The 20,690-nt window shown below is 37.6% G+C and overlaps 2 protein-coding genes across 2 annotated transcripts in view; both read left to right on the top strand.

Annotated features, from left to right (window-relative positions):
* Window positions 1–361: 361 nt before the first annotated feature.
* Window positions 362–11,875, top strand: si:ch73-40i7.5 (amyloid-beta A4 precursor protein-binding family A member 3). Its single transcript, XM_038308404.1, has 11 exons — window positions 362–637; window positions 1,169–2,171; window positions 2,441–2,471; window positions 2,570–2,715; window positions 2,873–2,959; window positions 6,530–6,700; window positions 7,147–7,326; window positions 8,852–9,064; window positions 10,608–10,727; window positions 10,893–11,033; window positions 11,149–11,875. Exons 2-11 carry the CDS (start codon window positions 1,248–1,250, stop codon window positions 11,218–11,220), a joined length of 2,085 nt encoding a protein of 694 aa, XP_038164332.1. The 5' UTR covers window positions 362–637; window positions 1,169–1,247; the 3' UTR covers window positions 11,221–11,875.
* Window positions 11,876–13,628: 1,753 nt separating this feature from the next.
* Window positions 13,629–20,690, top strand: part of abca7 (ATP-binding cassette, sub-family A (ABC1), member 7) — a 45,038-nt gene continuing 37,976 nt past the window's right edge. Inside the window, exons 1-5 of the mRNA XM_038308401.1 lie at window positions 13,629–13,887; window positions 14,693–14,791; window positions 15,294–15,387; window positions 17,379–17,520; window positions 18,781–18,905. Of these exons, the coding sequence (XP_038164329.1) occupies window positions 14,726–14,791; window positions 15,294–15,387; window positions 17,379–17,520; window positions 18,781–18,905 (427 nt within the window). The 5' untranslated portion in view covers window positions 13,629–13,887; window positions 14,693–14,725. The remainder of the gene's footprint in view (window positions 13,888–14,692; window positions 14,792–15,293; window positions 15,388–17,378; window positions 17,521–18,780; window positions 18,906–20,690) is intronic.

The following is a 20,690-nucleotide window of genomic DNA, read 5'->3' as shown; positions in this document are numbered from 1 at the left end:
TTTAAAATAAACACATACACAGACAAACGAACAAAACATAAAACAAACAAACAAAATAAACTAGAAACAGCAATAAAAAAAAATATTCTGACTTTCCTAATCGAGATTTATACGCTCGATTAATCGGGGCTGGTAAGCAGGGAAGCTGACGTATGCGACTGTTGCTTTTAAAAGAACTCGGTAATAAAAAGGCTGTCTGCAGTAAAATAAACGCTAAAATACAGTTTATGTATTTTGTTAGATTTTTTTTAAAATAAATAAACAAATCTGTGTGGTTTTCTATGAAAATTTCCTTCCATACATGTAAAAAATGTGTAAGGAGACCGAATTTGTAAGGATGATTCCGGGATTTACGGGGGGTAATTGAACGCCACATGACGAGTGGCAGCCAATAAATAAAAGCAGTAACTCGACAGCAGCACTAGCTTGAAAAAGTCAAATAGGTTCACCCCATTAAAGTATAATGCGCACTTTCTCCGTTAAATCGCCCTTTTTATCGCTTGCGTTAATAGTATGACGAAAAAAATCTTAAAAGAAGTTTTAGAGAGGGTTCAAATTCCTAAACACGTCAACTCTTCTGTCGTGGCAGCCAAAGTTGTCTCTATCAGAAGAAAAGAGGAAATATTTTCAGCATTCGGTGAGAATCCGCCTTTATAACAGTTTAAAGTGCTTAAAGCGCTTTTAGCTCTTTAGTTCAACCTCTGACAAATACTGCAAAAACGAAAGAGTTAGCTTGGAGCTAGTTAAACTGCTAATTGGCTAACATTGGGCTGGTTGTAGATTTAAAATCACCATTTATTGCTTGTTTTTAATGAACTTATTTTAAGTTTTCTTTACAAATATAAAATATGTTTTATCACAGACCTACAGTGTTTATTTAGTTGTGATTTTACAGTGAAGCCATTGATTATTGGTTACTTTCATAGCCATTACCTATAGACCCAAACAGGTAACAGCTACAGATAGTAATGCTGTTCTATAACAAATGTTATACAGGTTCATTTAGATAGAATACTGATTTAGGTTATTGCAGTATTTCAATTAAAAATGTACACAAACATACATCTTCAGTTTTTCCCTTTACAACATTTAATGTAAATGTAATGACATATTTACCATAGTATGTGGGGTAAACTTACCTTGAAATAAACTAAATATTGCTTTCCAGGGACCCTTCCAGATAATTCTGGCACATTGTGATCGGGCCAGGATTCTGCTCTGTTATGCCATCCTCTCCGTGAAACAAGATGGACTCTGACTGCTTCCTGGCTGATCAGCCTGCATGTTCGTATGCAGGTGCCCCAATGTCTGATTCCGACACTGTTATTCCTGGAGCCTCAGGAGGGGAAGTTGGTGGGCCTCCAGGGGTGAAGGATCTTGATGTCTACAGTCTGATTGAGCCTCCTCCTCTGGACTGGAGGTCGGACTCTTCCAGTGAGGCAGCTTCTGCTCATGATCTGGAAGACCCCAGAGATCCCCCCTCTGCTGAACTTCTGGATTTGACCAGTCCTGAAGACTCAGGATCTCCCCCGTTGATTGGGGGAGACTCGTTGACCGCAGTCCAGTCGTACCAACAGGTGCTTCTAGGAAATGCAGCAGATTCATGTCAGGATTTAGAAGTTAAAGAAGAAGCTGGGGGTGTTCCCACTGGAGAGGAAATGACCCATGAGATTCTAAGAGATATTGAGAAGGAGGTTGGTGAAGAAGAGACTAAGGATTCCAATAGGAAATCAGGTGATGAGGATCACAGCCATATTCAGGCTTTGCTCAGCCAGCTTCAGATGATGGACAAAGAACCCCATGGCTGTCACTATTCCAGCCTGTCTGAGCAGGAAGTCTGCCGCCACTCCATGCTAACGAATAACACTGAAGCAACAGGACTGCTTTTCTCTGAAAGCCACCATAGAGATCTGCTTGGACTGCTGCAGTGCACAGCCATCACTTCTGCATCCCATCCTTCCCTCCAGCCCCACTTTGGTCAGAGGGACAGTGTACTCCCAGTTTCTTATGACCAGGCGGACTCTCCGAGATGCTGGAGGCAGAGCTCCAGTTGCCAGCGGCACAGAGAAGACTCAATCACATCTCTGCCTGACGATGAATACCCTGAGCCTGTATGGATGAAGGTTGGAGAGGAGCCCCCAGAGGAGGAGTCAGGAGCAGATGGTGAAGAGGTTAGTGTAAAAATGACTGTAAAACAAACAATCAATCAGTTATTGCCCATAGATTAACCCCTTTTCCCATGTGTTTTTGTGTGTTATGTAAAAAATACTTTAATTAGTAAATGATTCTCAACCTTGGGATAATTAAAAGAACTGTTTGCATGTTTAATATCTAATTTCATTGATCTGGTAAATTCTCTGCTTCAAAGACGATCTTTAATTTGATGCTCACAACCATCAGACTTGTGATGTTAAAGTGAATCTAATTTGATCTTTTACAGGCTGCTGATGACAGCCCCTCATATAAAGATGGTGAATTAACTTACTTTTGTTCTTACATTTTCAAGATCTTAATAGTGTTCTGAATAGTTTATCATATGAAGTTCGACCTTTTTTTTTTTTTTTTTAAGTGCCTGGTCCTTGTGACCCAGAGGACCTGTTGGACGGAGTCATCTTTGGTGCCAAGTACCTGGGCTCCACTCAGATCAAATCAGACAGGAACCCTTCCACAAACGCTCGCATGACCCAGGCTCAGGAGGCTGTTGATAGGATAAAGGTTAGTGGATAAAAAAAGCAACAAAACGATGAAAATCATTTTACTTGGTGTTGTTTTAGATCCCTCTTGTGTGGCCTATTACAAATGAATGGGTTTACAGTGATAATCGGACCAATTTTGATGGTTCCGGATTATATTGTGTTGTATTTGCTTGTAGGCTCCAGAGGGAGAGTCTCAGCCAATGACTGAAGTGGATCTGTTCATCTCCACTAAACGAATCAAAGTGCTCACAGCTGACACACAGGTATGGAGGTTTATGACTACAGGCGTCAACTTTTTCTTCTCTTAGTTTTCACCTTCTCTAGAAAGGTTAAGCTCAGTACTTTAAAAGACCTTAAAAACGCTAATTTATTTAATATATGTAATTGAAAAAATGATATTTGTATTATATACAGGTGCTGGTCATAAAATTAGAATATCATGAAAAAGTAGATTGATTTCAGTAATTCCATTTAAAAAGTGAAACTTGTATATTATATTCATACATTACATACAAACTCATATATTTCAGATGTTTATTTTGTTTAATTTTGATGATTACAAATGACAACAAATGAAAATCTCAAATTCATCATATCAGAAAATTAGAATATTACTGAAGACCAATAAAAACAAAGGATTTATAGAAATGTTGGCCAACTGAAAAGTATGAACATGAAAAGTATGAGCATGTACAGCACTCAGTATTTAGTTGGGCCTCCTTTGGCCTGTATTACTGCAGCAATGCGGCGTGGCATGGAGTCGATCAGTCTGTGGCACTGCTCAGGTGTTATGATAGCCCAGGTTGCTCTAATAGTGGCTTTTAGCTCTTCTGAATTGTTGGGTCTGGTGTATTGCATCTTCTTCTTCACAATACCCCATAGATTTTCTATGGGGTTAAGGTCAGGAGAGTTTGCTGGCCAATTAAGAACAGGGATACCATGGTCCTTCAACCAGGTACTGGTAGCTTTGGCACTGTGTGCAGGTGCCAAGTCCTGTTGGAAAATGAAATCTGCATCTCCAAAAAGTTGGTCAGCTGCAGGAAGCATGAAGTGCTCTAAAACTTCCTGGTATGTGGCTGCGTTGACCCTGGACCTCAGAAAACACAATGGACCAACACCAGCAGATGACATGGCACCCCAAACCATCACTGACTGTGGAAACTTTACACTGGACTTCAAGCAACGTGGATGAAGTGCCTCTCTTCTTTTCCTCCAGACTCTGGGACCTTGATTTCCAAAGGAAATGCAAAATTTACTTTCATCAGAGAACATGACTTTGGACCACTCACCAGCAGTCCAGTCCTGTTTCTCTTTAGCCCAGGCAAGACGCTTCTGACGCTGTCTGTGGTTCAAGAGTGGCTTGACACAAGGAATGCGACAGCAGAAACCCATGTCTTTCATACGTCTGTGTGTGGTGGTTCTTGAAGCACTCACTCCAGCTGCAGTCCACTCTTTGTGAATCTCCCCCACATTTTTGAATGGGTTTTGTTTCACAATCCTCTCCAGGGTGCGGTTATCTCTCTTGCTTGTACACTTTTTTCGACCACATCTTTTCCTTCCCTTCGCCTCTCTATTAATGTGCTTGGACACTGAGCTCTGTGAACAGCCAGCCTCTTTAGCGATGACCTTTTGTGTCTTGCCCTCCTTGTGCAAGGTGTCGATGGTCGTCTTTTGGACAACTGTCAAGTCAGCAGTCTTCCCCATGATTGTGTAGCCTATAGAACTAGACTGAAAGACCATTTAAAGGCTTTTGCAGGTGGTTTGAGTTAATTAGCTGATTAGAGTGTGGCACCAGGGGCCATCAATTTTGAACCTTTTCACAATATTCTAATTTTCTGATATGATGAATTTGAGATTTTCATTTGTTGTCATTTGTAATCATCAAAATTAAACAAAATAAACATCTGAAATATATGAGTTTGTATGTAATGTATGAATATAATATACAAGTTTCACTTTTTAAATGGAATTACTGAAATCAATCTACTTTTTCATGATATTCTAATTTTATGACCAGCACCTGTAGATTTGTTGTCTAGATGGGACGTAAATCAACTTTTTTTATTATTAGTTATGATTTTGATCTACATTAAATGTTTCTCAGAAACATTGCATACAATCAATTGAGAAAGCACTCAGACAGAAGTCATATGATATGGCCGTCATATTTACGGGGGTGACGGCTTAAGAGGCACCTGTGCCGCAGACAGTCATGGTCGCCATAATAAGGATGTTTCTGAAAATGCTTGCTGTTCCTGATGTGCTGTATCCAACAATCTTAATGAAACGTTGAGTGGAATGGTACCAGTAGATGAAAAAGCCACAGGAATAAACGCAGCCTTGATAGGAGCTACCATCTGTGTAACCAAATTCACAGGCCTTGTAATAACCTAGACCTGAACTAAACATCAGAAACATATTGGTCTAAGATGGGGATCTACAGCCAACGGTTCTACAGCTGTGAGTGGCTATTGGAAAACAATGATGGCGGTCTGAGCATTTATTTAAAAGTGCAAAGATAATAAATTAATGCTGGCCTTAAAACTGGTTTTACCCTAACATTTTAAAGGAACAGTACACCCAAAACATGATTAGCCTTCATTTTCTACTCACCCCCATGCTGAACAACACTCTGGAGTACTTTTTTGATATCTCAAATGCATCTGGAGATCTGGGAGGCTTCTTGCTGTCTGCTGACATTCAAATAATGGAGGTCTATGGTGACCGAGACAGAAAGGTCCATAAAAGTCCACAAAAAACGTGTCAATATTCCTCCATACTGCTCGTCCAATGTTTTCCAAGTGTCCTGAGTGGGTAGCATCCAGAATTTACTCGAAACGAAGTCATTTAGAATGTTTTTAGAGCATAAACAGTAGTGTATAGGATTTCCTGAAATCGCGCACATGCGCGTTCACGAGCCTACGGAAGCCGGCAGACCAAACCAGATGAAAGTGCGCATTCAGCGTCTGCTCTGCCAATAATGCAAGCGTAGAAGAAATGTGCTGTTTACCTGTGCAAAGAAAGAAACAACGAAAGAAATATGTCTGAGGACTTCAGTGTTGAGGAAGAGCATGAGTTCTTTGCCAAGCTGAATGCGCTGGTTTGGTCTGCCGGCTTCCGTAGCGTCGTGAACGCGCATGTGCGCGCTTTCAGGAAATCCTATACACTACTGTTTATGCTCTAAAAACATTCTAAATGACTTCGTTTCGAGTAAATTCTGGATGCTACCCACTCAGGACACTTGGAATACATTGGACGAGCAGTATGGAGGAATATTGACACGTTTTTTGTGGACTTTTATGGACCTTTCTGTCTCAGTCACCATAGACCTCCATTATTTGAATGTCAGCAGACAGCAAGAAGCCTCCCAGATCTCCAGATGCATTTGAGATATCAAAAAAGTACTCCAGAGTGTTGTTCAGCATGGGGGTGAGTAGAAAATGAAGGCTAATCATGTTTTGGGTGTACTATTCCTTTAAGGAGCTTTTTTGTGTTTATGTTGTGATCTGCATGTTTTTTTTGGATGTCCATTTCTTTAATATTTGAACAATCTATTAAAAAATATTTTAGTCTTTTATTATTCAAACATAAAAACAATAATCCAATTTAGTTTTTTTTTCCAATGGAGAATCAAAGCACATATCCTATATTGTAAAATTAGGCTATACTGTTTCTAAAGTGTGTTTTTGGATCTAAACAAATTTTGTTTGCATGGGCTAAAGTTAGAACCTGCTCGCAGGGTTCTAAACGTAGCTGACCTCTGATAAGAGTACCTTGATAAATAGTTGACTGATACTCGGGTCAGGCCCAACTCATGTTTTGTTTCCTCTTAGGAAGCTATGATGGATCACTCTCTGCAGACGATTTCTTACATAGCAGACATTGGGGACATTGTGGTCCTAATGGCACGGAGGAAACTTAAAGGACAGGATGGGGAGGCTGCGTCTCACGCTTCATCTCAAAAGAAGTGCCTGATGATCTGCCATGTCTTCTCCTCTGAGGACGTGAGTCTATCCAGTTGTTTAAACAGATATGTTACTCGTTTGTAAGATTTAGCAGAACATTGTATGCAGGTATTGTATAGCAGCTCCTGCTCTGCACAGTGAAGCTCAGTTTTTGTTCCTCTGAGAATCAAATGTTCTGGCTCTTGTCCTATTTTCCCATAAATGGAAACAATTAATTTCTGTCAGCAAGATAGTAGCTGTGGGAATTTTAAGACCCCCTGGAAAAATGGCTTCTGTCATTTATTTCACATTTTACCTGAAAAGTTTGTTGAAGTTTTTGTTTCTTTCAGTTCTAGAAGGGAAGTGTTTGGGCTTGACTGTGTTTTTAATGACATTTGAGTGTTAAAGGGATTTTATTCTTCACTGATCTACCATCTTCTTGGACGTATAAACATTGGACCTGCTTTGGTCCTCATTTGCCTCTTTCTTCCCGCCTCCTCTTACAGGCTCAGGTCATAGCTCAGGCGATTGGACAGGCTTTTGGAGTGGCCTACCAGCAGTTCCTTCAGACCAATGGCATCAAGGCAAGCGATCTGAAACCGGGCGAATACAGCAACTACCTGGATAGCCAAGAACTCTACAACGGAGACCTGGCCCACTTCTCAGACTCTCAGAACCTTCGAGAGGTGAGTGAAATAATTAAAGCTTTATGATCCGACTTAATCTATATTGACCCATTTTTTAACTTTTACTTGTTTAAAGAATTCATGTATTTTGGTAACAAATTGCATTGATTGGGTTAATAAACAAGCTATATTGTTAGATTTAAGTAGAATTCATTTATCTGTCAGAATTATTTCTCTCTCAGTTGTAGGAATTAAATTCTAGATTTTAGTGAATTTTTGACATTATTATAGGACCTATGGTTGACCTTTATCAAGAGATTTTTCTATTAAATCAGTGCAGCTCCTCCAATGTTACCAACAGCCTTTTTGATTATTGCTCTTTTCCAGGTTTTCCATTTGCATATTATGCACTGCTTTGTGTTGGTCAATCACATATAATGCCAATAAGAACAAACTGCAGTTTGTGGATTACAACATAATCCTTCAGAAAGCTGCCGTGAATGCTGACAATATGAATTTAAAATCATAAAATACTGTCATTTATCAATTAAAGGGAAGGTGGTAATCTTTGTATTTAAAGTAAATATGGCTTCTAAGTTATAAAAACTTTTGTTTCATAGTTCATTCCTGTTTATTTTTTACCCGTTTATCATCTTTTAATTTAGTTTTTTGTTTAATGTCTTGAAACAATATTCTAAATGTATTATAATTGAATCTTTAATATTTTGTGAAAAAATAGGTTTGATTGGATATGAATAATTATTAAAAGACAAAGGTTAATAAAAAATATAGTGATATTAATGAAATCCAGCAAAGAGGGTCACCGCCAGATTATTAGGGAACAACAAGCAAGCAGCCTTCAGGCTGTTGCATATTGTCTTATAAAAACCTGCCTGGTGAGGTGTGGTGATATAGAGCCACACATGGAGAAATACATCTAGAACTTGCATTCTCAGTAGTAAATATTGCAGATGTATACAGGATAAAAACAAGGAAAAAACTCTCAACAAGATACAACGAAAAAAAGGAAACTGAACTTCAAAATAATTAACTCAAGAAACTCTTTAACCAAACTAATGTCACCCATCCCAACTATTAGATAAAAATGGAAATAATGAGAAAAACGATTAAACAAAAATAATTAGTGACTATATAGAAATAATAAAACTGAAACCAATAACCTATGAAATAATAAAGTGATATCCCAGTTTAGTTTGAACTGGGATACAAATACTCCAGTATTGGCGAAATCGGGGCCAGTTAGCCCTGAAGAAGCAGGGAAATAAAACATAATTTAGTCATTTATTGCTAAGATGGTGGCAAAAAGGTGACGTTGAATCATTTTACTGGACACACAGTGGGTGTTATGATGTCACATCTAAAATTAGTGACTCTGCTAAATAACAGATGATTTAAAAGCTGCATCCCCTGTGAGTCCCACTTGTAGCTTAAAGTACATGAAATATGAATATGCTGCTATGGCAGATCACAGTTTGGGGGTGAAAAACAATATATTTAGGTGAAATCATTTTGATTGTAAATGTTCATTGTTAATAGTGATCAAATGTGTGTGTTTGTGGTTCAGATAGCTATCACTAAGGCTGCTGGCGAGATCCTGGGGCTGGCCGTGGTGGAGTCGGGTTGGGGCTCCATCCTGCCCACCGTGGTGGTGGCCAACCTTCTCCATGGGGGTCCAGCGGAGCGCTGTGGTGAGCTCAGCATTGGTGATCGCATCATGTCTGTCAATGGAACCAGCTTAGTGGGTCTGCCCATCACCACCTGCCAAAACATCCTCCGGGTAAGAATAGACCTAGACCCAAGCTGGTCATGAGGAGTAACTTGGCTTTTTAATGCAACATTTATAAAAAAGAAAAGTTGCTCTAATGGTTTCTTTTCTACCTGTCCTTGTTTCATCAGTGCTCTAGGTGGCACTGTCATGCAAATATTCTTGATTTGGTAATAGGTTCTGCTTTGAGTCGAGAATGAATGTGTATATCGAGTCTTGTCTTTCATCTTAAAGACAAATTTAGACCTCAGTTTGAGAGAAAAATCTAATATTTTATCATACTGGTAGTTGTACTTACCACTTACCATCTCCACTCTATCCTGGAACGGGTTGGGGAGGGGCATTAGTCTCAGCAGAGACTCTTAGATTTTCCTCTCTCCAGAAACCTCTTGCAGCTCCTTTATTGGAAGCCGAGCTGTTCAAGGAGAAGCCAAGAGACGTTGTCCCTCCAGTGTGTCCTGGGTCATCTCATGCACTGACACATAACTAGGACTGTGTGGGCGTTCCTACTCCTGTGTAGTTAGGCTTAGGGTTGTCAAATCAATGAGCCAGTTAGGACAAATTTCATCCACCTCCAAAGCCAAGAGTTTTGACCTGCCAAATGACTGAGGCCTGGGTGATGGAAAAAGTCCAACCCCAAGCTGCCATTCTACTTTGGGAGATCCTCAAAGTATTTCTTCCTCTAACCAACAATGTCTTCAATCAGAGTTAGCTGCTCCCCAATCCCACTAAAAATGGTGTTAGTGAAGCTCTGCCTCCCCTCTCAGAGAAGGGAGTTTAATACGTCCCTTTCCGGACGCTCCAACAGCAGACCTCACTACTTAGATGGGCCTGCCCAGTCTTTCGAACTCCTTCTCCAGCGTATTTCCACCAGGTGGTGATCAGTGGACAGCTCCACCCCTCTCTTCACCCGAGTCGCCAAGGCATATGTCTGACCGTCAGAAGATATGATTACAATGTCGATCGATCATCAACCTCCGGTCTACGGTGTCCTGGTGTAAAGTGTACTGATGGACATCCTCATGCTTGAACATTGTCTTTATTATAGACAATCTATGACTTGCACAGAAGTCCAGTAATGAAATGCTACTCGAGTTCAGAGCTGTGGGTCTATTCCTCCTGCCCACACCTCTCCACATATCACATGGGTGTTGAACCCCCCCCAGTAAATTGATGGAATCCCTGAGGATGGGCTATATCCATGCCTGGCCTGGATAGTTCCTAGGAAGATGAACCGACCACCAGGCATTTCCTTGACAAATCTCAACCCCAGGGCTTCATCCAGTGGGAGGTCCCGGCTCTGCAGTACTCTGTTGATTAATTATTTAGTCTTTATAAAGGCTTCTTGTCTGACTTGCCACCCAGAGCATGTTTGCCTATTGGAGAGTCTAACAGCAGTATTTAAACACTGTTAGCAGTGATTTGTTCTTCCTTTTTTATTCTGTTTTCATTTCTTTCTATATTTATTGCCATTAGCAAAGAATATTTAGCACATAGATTAGATTTATTGTATATTACATGTATTATTATTATAAATTATTTTCTTTTTAACTAGGACCTTAAGAGCCAAAAGTATGTGAAGCTCAGCATCGTCCACTGCCCTCCAGTCACCATGGCGATCATAAAGAGACCCGATCCCAAGTATCAGCTTGGCTTCAGCGTGGACGATGGCATTGTAAGTCATTTTGCAAATTTTTTTTTTATATCCTGGTCTATACAACTTTTTGTTGCTCTCTTTTGTGGAGCAGTAGACGATTGGGAACAGATAAAGCATTTACTCTTTCCTTTACGGTTCCTTTTGTTCTTAGGAAATCTTACAACTTTTGTCAAATGTTTGCAGATTTGCAGTCTGATGAGAGGGGGTATCGCAGAGAGAGGGGGGATCCGTGTTGGACACCGCATCATTGAAATCAATGGGCAAAGTGTTGTTGCTACTTCCCATGACAAGATCATCCAGATCCTGACAAATGCGGTTGGAGAGGTCAGTGTCCATTAAAAGCTCAGGTGAAACGGTCCGCATGAATATAGCGCTACATAACGGATCTGGACATCTGGGATATTGTAAAAATTCAGTGAATTTTCCCGTTTCTTGACAGATTCATTTGAAGACGATGCCTGCTTCAACGTATCGACTGCTAACAGGACAGGAGCAGCCGGTGTTTCTTTGAGCACTCCTCCTGCTTCACAAGGATGTTTTATCGCAGTGTTTAAGCTACATAAGCTTCTGCCAAACTATATAATATGCAATTTGAATCGCACATCTGTTGTCATAGTGCAGCCACTGTTCAACAAATCAGACTAGCTGTATCTTTGATATTTTAATATGACAGCAATATTTAAAATACAATAGTTAGATGATTTAATTGTTTTTATTTATTAGATGTTTTAGAATGGGTAATTTTTTGTTTTTTTAACTTGGATGCTCACTCCATCAACTTAGACAATGGTAAGAACAATCAGGTGTAGTGTGCCTGAGTCTTCCAGCCTTACATGCTTTCTGAGGAAATCTTTTATAAACCTACTTGAAGAAGTGACCTAATTGAATCAGGATAAAGGTCTGAGTGTTTTAGTGTGACATCCTGTTCATCATGTTTTTATGCACATCAGCTGTCTATCCATTACAAACATTAGGGAAGATTGCATCTTTATGCAGTGTTTCACTAACGTGTCGGATCTTTCCTCGATTTAAGGTCAAAGCCTAATTTCATAGAGATATAAATACGTTTGTATGTTTCATGCTGATATGGATGCTCAATAAAATGTTTATTAATATAACTCTTGAGATTCTGTGAATGCACGAACAAATAAAGAATACAAAGGTTATCTTCTTGATCGCTTTGGCTTTCTAGATACGCACTAAGACATTTACACACATAGGAACTTTCATGAGATTTAATATGCAGTCTATGCACATCCTCTGAATACATACCAACTTTATCGATCATCTTGGAAAGTATTTCACAATGTATAGAATAGTTTATGGGATTCTTTGATTATTCTTTCAAAAATTCGTTATAGTAGCCCAGGACTGATGTTGGATGGAATAACCTGGCTCGCAGTTCTCACTCTTAATTCATCCTGAAGGTGCTCCATAACTTAATAAATGTAACTTTATTGATTTCACAATAGAGAAATCAACTCTGCGTTAAACCCCTCCCCTTTGGGGAGCTCTGGGCTGCCACTGTGCAGCTCCCAGGGGTTAGGGGTCTTGCTCAGAGACCCAGAGTGGCAGTCTGTGTGAGTGGGGCTTAAACTCACAACCTCAGGTTGTCAGGCCCTCAGTTTCCATGTCCTATGCCCTAACCACAAGGGCGCCACTCCCCTATAAATTCACTCATTACTTGAGGTCATTATTTTTTTTAAAGTCAGTCAAGTTTCTTACTACCAGACCAGCTTGAAGGCTGTTTTTTCACCGATGCACAGTCATGTAACTGCCTCGATGTATAAAGTGTAAAAGACTTCCACAATGTCTTTGCATTCTGCAGCTTTAAGAGATCATTGAATCAAGAAGCTGAACTCAACTTTTGAAAGGTAAGCATTCTACGCAATAGTCAGAAACTCAATTCTGGCATCTCGCAAACCCCAAACCTATCCACTGAATCAGAGCTAACCTGAAGGTCATGTGAAGTTTGTAGGTCTGTAGACACTAATTCTACATTAACCTTTCCTCTCTGTCTCAGTATCAGTGGATCCCTCTGTTATTTTATGTGGCTGAGATGCTGACATTACCAAAGGCTTTTACTTAATTATAACATCAACTGCAAAATACTTTGTGGTACGGTAATTTTATAGCTGATATCCTCTACACTTCAGTGATCAGCACAATAGCTTAGAACAATTGAATTAGCAACAGTAAATTACATAATCCAACAATTAATATACAATGCTGGAACAAGAAATATGTTGTGATTGTGTGTTATAGCTTTGGGATAAAAAAAAAATAGAGCTTGCAACTATATTATCAAGCCACACTGTGTTTATTTTGCTGTATTTAGAATGGTTAACAAATATTTACTTCAGTAACTTTATGAAAAAATATTTTAATTATAGGAGTAGCTGTACTGTACGTTCTACATTACCTTCTGAAAAATAATGGATGTGAAAAACTTTGATTTGGAAAGATTTCCACTGCTTAGATTTGTCATTTTATAATGTAGTTTATTTCTTCATTTTCTCAATACTGTTTTGTTTCCATAACAATCTTTTTATAAATATAATCAGATTCACTTATCATTCTAGTACTCTGTATTTAAACTGCATTTTTTTTAACCAAATATTTTACTGTCACTTGTAATCTTCAAATGACTGCTTTTTATTCTTACCTGAGAAGAAATATGTTGTAGCTTTTCTTTTACTTGGGTATAATTTCCATATTTAGCACATCTGTAAACTGATTACTAAAGATATTCCCAATAAATCCACTCCTACGCAGTCATTGGCTTAACGAGTTTCCTAGGGTTACGAAATCATAGATTTGAACCAATCGGATTCTTAACTGGTTTATTTTGCCACGGCCCCCGAAAGAAAGCCGACCAATCAGTTTCGCCGGTGGGCGGGCCTCACCAGCTCCCACCTGCTGACAGAAACACTGTGAAGTCAAAGTCAAGATACCCAGTATGTGTTGCTGTTCATGAGATTTTAGAGTTTATCCAGCATTTACGGATAGGTTTACACATTGGACGATGTTTTTTTAAATTATTATTATTATTATTTTAAACTGCCTTCGGAATGAATCTCTAAATCCGGAAACATCACTATGAGATGCTAGGAAGGGGAAGCTAGCGTTACCCAATCAAGAATTTACTGTTTTGCTTCCGAGTTTATCATTTACCGAGGTAATTATTTTTTTACTCACATTGTAAAAGGCTGTTATAGCACAGTTGTATTTTTATTTCCGTTTAAATAAATGACAAATATCTTTACATTGTCTTGAGCACAGCTTATTTTATCAACTGACATCCATTCATTGTATAATAACTAAATATGATCAATGTTAATGTTTGAGTTTTAGACCATAGGAAGGAATCACAGCGACGAGATAAAGAGGGGGTTTTAAATATGAGACGTTTAGTAGCTTTGAGTACTAAATCCTTTACATGTAGTGACTTCCGGATGTATACTTTGGGGATGATTTGCATAGGAAATAAGTTTAAGCAATAATTTTTTTAGCAGGGCAAGAACACAACAACTGATATTTGTTAACCAGAGCTTGATAAAAAGCATAGTAGGGTGAAAGTAAGTGTCTCCTGGTAGAGGAAGGTAAGCTGTTAGGATCAGGAGGATTTCAGGATCAAGCAAAGGGATTGTCTGTGCTGAGCAGAAAGCAGCAGGCAGGAAACACAACCTTTACTCCACAAGCACACCAGGTTAAAAACTACAAAGCCTTTCTTTTTTCTACTCTCCTTCATGTCAAGGAAAAGATTAGATTTAAAAAAATGAAGGGAATCAGTCATTTTCTTTCAAACATCACCTCTGTTTTCTTGTTTGTGGTTTTATTTTTTTTTAAATATTCCTTTACTTGACCTACGTGTATATATATAATGAGTGGTGAATTTGAAAGATCATATATCCAACACAAAGCATGCATGATTGATTATCATCTTGTCCTATTCTGGAATCAGATTGTGTTTTTTTTTGCAGGTGAACATCATGGCCCGGTAACAACAGGGAATTATGGGGTTTTTCAGGCAGCTCTACCTCCTCCTGTGGAAAAACATCACATACCGCAGGAGAAACAAGGTCCTTACATGCTTATCTTTCATACTCTAATATTAAAGGGTGTAGATAGTAACATTAATTTATTTTTATGAGGACAGATTTTAATTTACATCTCAGCACCATCCCTTAAAGGTGTTTACAAAAATACATTCATTTGATGTAAAGCACTGACCTGCCAATATTGGTTTTAGTCTGATTGGATTTTACTGTACTGCTGTTAATAAAAGAACTATATCTAAGTTGATATTTGAGAAAAAACCCCAGAATTTAATGTTTTACATTAAAGTCTTTATTTGTTTTCTGAAATGTTAAGAAGGGATTTTGCTCTAATTGATCACCCGGTGATTTGGAAGAGCATCAGATAATAATCAGCTATATATTTAATCTTAATCTTACTATAAATCCAAAATAGGATTAACTGACTGTGGTCTCATGTCAGATTTTAGGCGAATTTCTAATTGTGAGTGTAAATTCTTTGTGATTACTAAGTTAATAATCCTAAATGTGTGTAAATTCCCTGCAGATCCAGCTGATAATTGAGCTCCTCTGGCCGCTCTTCCTTTTTGTCATCCTCATCTCTGTTCGTCATTCCCACCCTCCTTACAAACAAGGCCAATGTAAGTCATCTATTTTTCTTCGTGTGTTTTTAAACAAACACACACCCACACACCCTCTCAGTGGTCTTACGCCATCAAGTTAATCAAGATTAACTGACTCAGAATGGCGTTTGTGCCTTGCACTAGTCTTTGTTTCCCTGCAGTGTTAATGACCCTCTGTGACAGGTTTTCTCAGTAGAATTAGGCTGCACATGTGATGTGGTCACATAAGAAAACAATGAACAAGATGTCTCTCATAACTTTATCTCAGAAGAAGGAAAAACATCTTCTATTGCAGTTAGAATTCTTCTTTTTTTATTTGCCTACTGGTTAAATGTACTGCTGACCTATGCTTGCTTAATATGGAAGGATATAGTTTTTCTTTCCTTTTTTTAAATCTTTATTTAGACAGGAAAATCTCTTGAGACTTGATCTCTCATCAAGAGAGACTTTATGATTTGCAAAGGTATTTTTATCATTTAATCTTTTCCACATTTTCTCCTATTACATTTACAAACTTTTCTGTGTTTTATTTAAATGTATGGGAGGAATAAAACAAAGTAGAACATATTTGATGCTATTAACATGACCTTAATGGAGAGCATTGCTATTACTATATTATTTATTTAGTTATGTATTCATTTATGTCATATTATAACAATGTGTTTTTTTCTCTCTTCCTTTTCTAAATAAACAATATGAAAAAAACATCAAAAAATATTTTTTTTTTCATTTTTTTTAAATAAACATAAATATATTAGGAAGAGAGAAAAAGCCTTAAAGTACCTGTCCCCTTTCAAACATCATAAAAGAAAAAATAGTTGAATAGTTGAATGAATATAAATCATACCCTACCAATTAATAACATAACATATACTATATTATTTATTCATATCCGCTCTTTATATATATATATCTGAAAACTTATTTTTCATAATTTCTCTTATAAAATTCCAAGAACAAGCTGCCAAGATGTTGATGTTTAATCTGAAGTGGCAAGAGATCCACAGCTTGGAAGGGAAAAGCAGCTATCAGGTGCTGATGGGGACCATCAATCTGTTTTTTTGGGAAGAGTGCAATTGTCCTGAAGAAAAGCCCTAAGAGGTCCCTTTGGAAGTCCCTCTGGTCAAATGACACCAATTTAACCTTTTTTCCCCGATACATTTGATGTTTATGAGCTGAAAAACGAATGTTGCAGCAAACAAGATGAAACATTTCCCCCATAAACCATGTTTGCAGTATCAGGCTGTGTGAATGCTTCGCTTCAGCAGGAGCAACCAAACTGGTCAGAGTTGTTGGGAAGATGGATGAAGCTAAATCTGGGCTCCCAAAGTCGGCCCTTGAGGGCCACTGTCCTGCTTCATCACAGATAATTTCCATCGATAGCTGATAAACAGGCTTTTGCTGAACTGCAGTTATCAAAATCATCTTATTCTAAGCAGGGAAACCTCCAAAACCCTCAGGACAGAGGCTCTTTGGACTGACCTGAGCTAAATAAAGGCAAACCTGAAAGAAACCCTGTTTAAGATTTGAGACTGAGAGGTTCATCCTCCATCGGGATCTTCAAAAGACTTGCACACTATACATTTTCAGACACATCATCCAGATTGAATATGTATCAGTGAACTGCAAGAAAGAGTTGGCCAAAATTAAGCTGTGCCCATCCAGCCTGGTTTTAGATTTGTTTCATCCCTTTTCTCCCACCTTACAAATCATCCACTATTTTGAATTTTTATATACAACCCAGATAAAACACTTTGGGGTTTGTGGTTGTAACTTTAAATGTAAAAACAAAAACAAAAATACAACATATAAACAAAGTTTGGTGGTTGGTTTTGTCTCTTATGTATCTGAAGAATCTTGTCTGAAAGTTGTTGCTGTTTTGTTCACATGATGCTACCTTGAGTTGGTGTTATGAGCTTTACTCCTCTGGCTTCGGTGGATTGTACTAAAGCGCTGTCTTGTGCCGTATCTGTGCATCCTAAATGTTTTTCTCTTTGACCTACTTGCAGGTCACTTCCCAAACAAAGCCTTGCCGTCGGTAGGCACTGTTCCCTGGATTCAAAGCATCATCTGCAACATCAATAATCCCTGCTTCCACAGCCCAACGCCGGGGGAAACACCGGGCCAAGTGGGAAACTTTGACAACTCGATGTGGGTAGAACAGAGGATGACATGGTCTTCATATCTTTGAATTGTTTGAGATATAAACTTAGCGTATCGCTTGATTTATTTGTTTTGAACTATATTATCAGGAGAGCTTTAGAAAACACAATGTGCTGTTCTGTTGTGTTAAAACCAAAATAAATGGCATAATCTTTGATAGCAGATTATAATACATAAAATATACAGTCCTTGAAAAACGGGAAAGCATTGTAGCAGTTTTTAGGGACTTTGTCTCCATTGTTGCCTTGTTCCTTTAGATTGATAAATAACTATTTATGTAGAAAGAGTACAATTAACTAATAGTGTTGCTCTTGTTCTTTGACATCTGAAATTAAAATGTTTTTTTTTTTTAAACAACCAGTCAGATTTAACTCTTAATTTCTAAACAGAGGTGCAAAAAGATCACATATTCTTCACTTAAATAAAAGTCCTGATACTGACTTTGCTAAAAGTAAAAGTACAGATTGAACTCCTTTACTTAAGTAAAAATATCAGAGTACAGGTTCTACATTGTACTTAATTACAAAATTAAAATAAAGTTTTTACCTTAAAAGATTCAAAATAATTTATAGGCTCCCTTTTAAAAAAAAAGACAGAAGATTGGCTATTTTTCCTCTTTTGCTCACTATGTTGTAAGAGGAAGCAGAAAATATGCTGATTCAATGTAGTTTGGTTCTAAATTGTTTTTTTTCAAAGAGTAATACAGATTAAACTCAATAGAGGTCCTAAATAAGCAGTTAATATTTAATAGAGCTCTGGTATCTGTGCTTCTTTCTGTATATCTGCTTCTGCCTCACAGATTAATTATTTCAGCCCTGGTATGTATATTTGTATAAAGTACACTTCAACATACTTTTCCAGTTTAACCAACAATGGAAAGGCGGATTGTTTTTACTAATGTTTCAAACTTAAGAGATTTTTGTGTTGTGGCAAAGATACATTTTAAACATAGAAAGTACAGGATGAAATCAAGATGAGGATAATGGTGGCTTAAAAAAACATTTAGATTACATTTTCTGCAATATCTCCTAGCCCTTCTTTATCAGTGTTTTTTTAAGACTAACATTAAGCTGATCTATTTGTTTATTTAACTTACCAGAAGCAAGCAACTAATCTGAGTCAGAATTGAAAATGTATTTTGCTGCCTCTGGTTACATCTGAGATGTAAAAGTCGCCAGTTGTTGGCTGTTAAGAATAAGGAAACAGTTTGTCTGAGTTAACATCCCCTACATTGTTGTTTTCCCTCAGATTGTCTCGTCTTTTTGTGGATGCTCAGACGGTTTTGTCCTACAGTGGCAACCGCAGCTTCTCCACCTTTCAGGACCTGATGGGAAGTGTCCGGCTGCTGGGAGAAAGATTTGGATCTCTACCAAGTACTTTTTAAAATATTTTCTTGGCACTAAGAAGTCACATTTTATACATTTAGAAACAAGGCAAATATAATTTGTCACCTTTGAGATATTTTCCTCCCAGTCTGACTATGGTCCAGTATCATAGATTTTAATACTAATAATAGATGCCTGTAGTCTCTGTTTCTGCACCTGTATTCTTTTTTTTATGTTAAATTTGTGGGAATCAGGTGTCCTTCTGTGTTGTGCACAGTCTACCTCTTTGAGGTAAAAAGATTGGCTGTTATTTTGAAGAAAGTTTCTAATTCAGCTTTAATCTAAATGGTTATTTCACAGTTTCTAACACCTTATAACCACTTTGATCATCTGTAGTTTTTAGAGGTATTTATTTGGCCTAACTGGTTAAACCTGAAGTATTCTACATCCTTTAAAGCAGAGGTCAGTATTTATTTGTTCAACTTGCCGTGTAGAATCTCACCATTATAAATAATTTAAACAGAAGTTACTTACTATGCAAGAGGTGGCATTAAGTAAACGCTGTCTTGAACTGTTTTAGATTATCAAGAATTATTCATGTTTTTAAAATCCTGAAAAGAACATTTTGTTTTGGGCTCTTTCTGGCACTGATTAGATAAAGAGAATAAAATAGAAACAGGAAGAAAGGAGATGCAGAAATGGTGGTGAGCTATAATACAATTAAAAATGTAAAAAAAAAAAAAAGCGTGACACATTTGTCTATCAGTTTTTTTAAACACACTTGCTCAAGCTGAGGTTAGAAACTGTTGAAAATTATTTAAAAAGCTGATAAAATCCAGTTCATTTAGATAGCCTGAACATCTCTACTTATTACCATTTTGAAATGTTGCATCATCAGGTGGTTATAAGTAGTTAGTGATGTTTTGGCCCCTGTGCCTGTGGATATATATACAGGAGCATTTGTTGGGAAAACTATTGCTTCTGCAAGTCTCCTCCCATGTCTGACCCCCTGACTACTAACAAATATACAAGAAAGACAGCTTCCCTAATGTATATTAAGCATTAAAGACATAGAAACTTTTTAAGATCTACTTTATGTAATATGTGTCGCCTTTTTTTTTACATTTGCTTCCATTACCTGTTTAACAATCGGATAACAAAAAAGGTTAAGAAGACCTTTTTTCTTCTTCTTCTCACAGGATTTGAACCAGGTTAAGTTAAAATTCTGCCACTCAAGTAGTTCTGGATAGAGCATATTAACAGACAAAGAGAGTTTGTCATTATAAATGCAACATGTATTCAATTGTTGCACAGTTTTGGCCTATTTAGTGTAGCGAGAGTTTTTTTTTTAGAATCTGCAAAATCCAATATATAATTATTTTATTCTAAAATTAGTTGATAAATATTTCAGTATTCATTAAATTAAACAGGATTAACCTGATTTATTGTTTCAAAAGTACTATGGTAATAAAGTAGTTAGATCTTCAACTGACTGAAGCCTTTTTATTACTGGAGTCATATTGCCCATAATAAAATATGCTTTTTCTTTATTTTTTTTAAATGTTCAAAAGGATCTCTTTTCGTCCTCTTTTCCCAGATCAAACTGTTTAACATATCTGAAAAAAACATAATCCGGGAGGAAAATAACAATACTGACACTTGTTGAAATGCTGTATTCTATCTGAGGAGAAAATCAGCAGCTACTCTGTGTGACTGGTACAAAGTGCTGATGAATGACAAGCATTATTGTTCACTTCTGCTTTTGTAAAAAGCCTCACAGTGTCGGTGTCAGCTGGCCTCAGATTAAGTTACCTGAGTCTGAAACAGAATGGA

Source organism: Cyprinodon tularosa, unplaced genomic scaffold (genome assembly GCF_016077235.1).
Source record: "Cyprinodon tularosa strain WSP-4 unplaced genomic scaffold, ASM1607723v1 ctg636, whole genome shotgun sequence".
Taxonomy (NCBI): Eukaryota; Metazoa; Chordata; class Actinopteri; order Cyprinodontiformes; family Cyprinodontidae; genus Cyprinodon; species Cyprinodon tularosa.
Note: the sequence above shows the minus strand (reverse complement) of the source record. Positions and strands in the feature narration are given on the sequence as shown.

What these genes read in the sequence shown, in the direction of transcription:
- si:ch73-40i7.5 (XM_038308404.1), top strand. Translation starts at nt 1,248, where the DNA reads ATGGACTCTGACTGCTTCCTGGCTGATCAGCCTGCATGTTCGTATGCA. An exon ending in CAGCCCCTCATATAAAGATG is followed by an intron (nt 2,472 to 2,569) that starts GTGAATTAACTT and finishes TTTTTTTTTAAG; the next exon opens with TGCCTGGTCCTTGTGACCCA. An exon ending in CCTGCCAAAACATCCTCCGG is followed by an intron (nt 9,065 to 10,607) that starts GTAAGAATAGAC and finishes CTTTTTAACTAG; the next exon opens with GACCTTAAGAGCCAAAAGTA.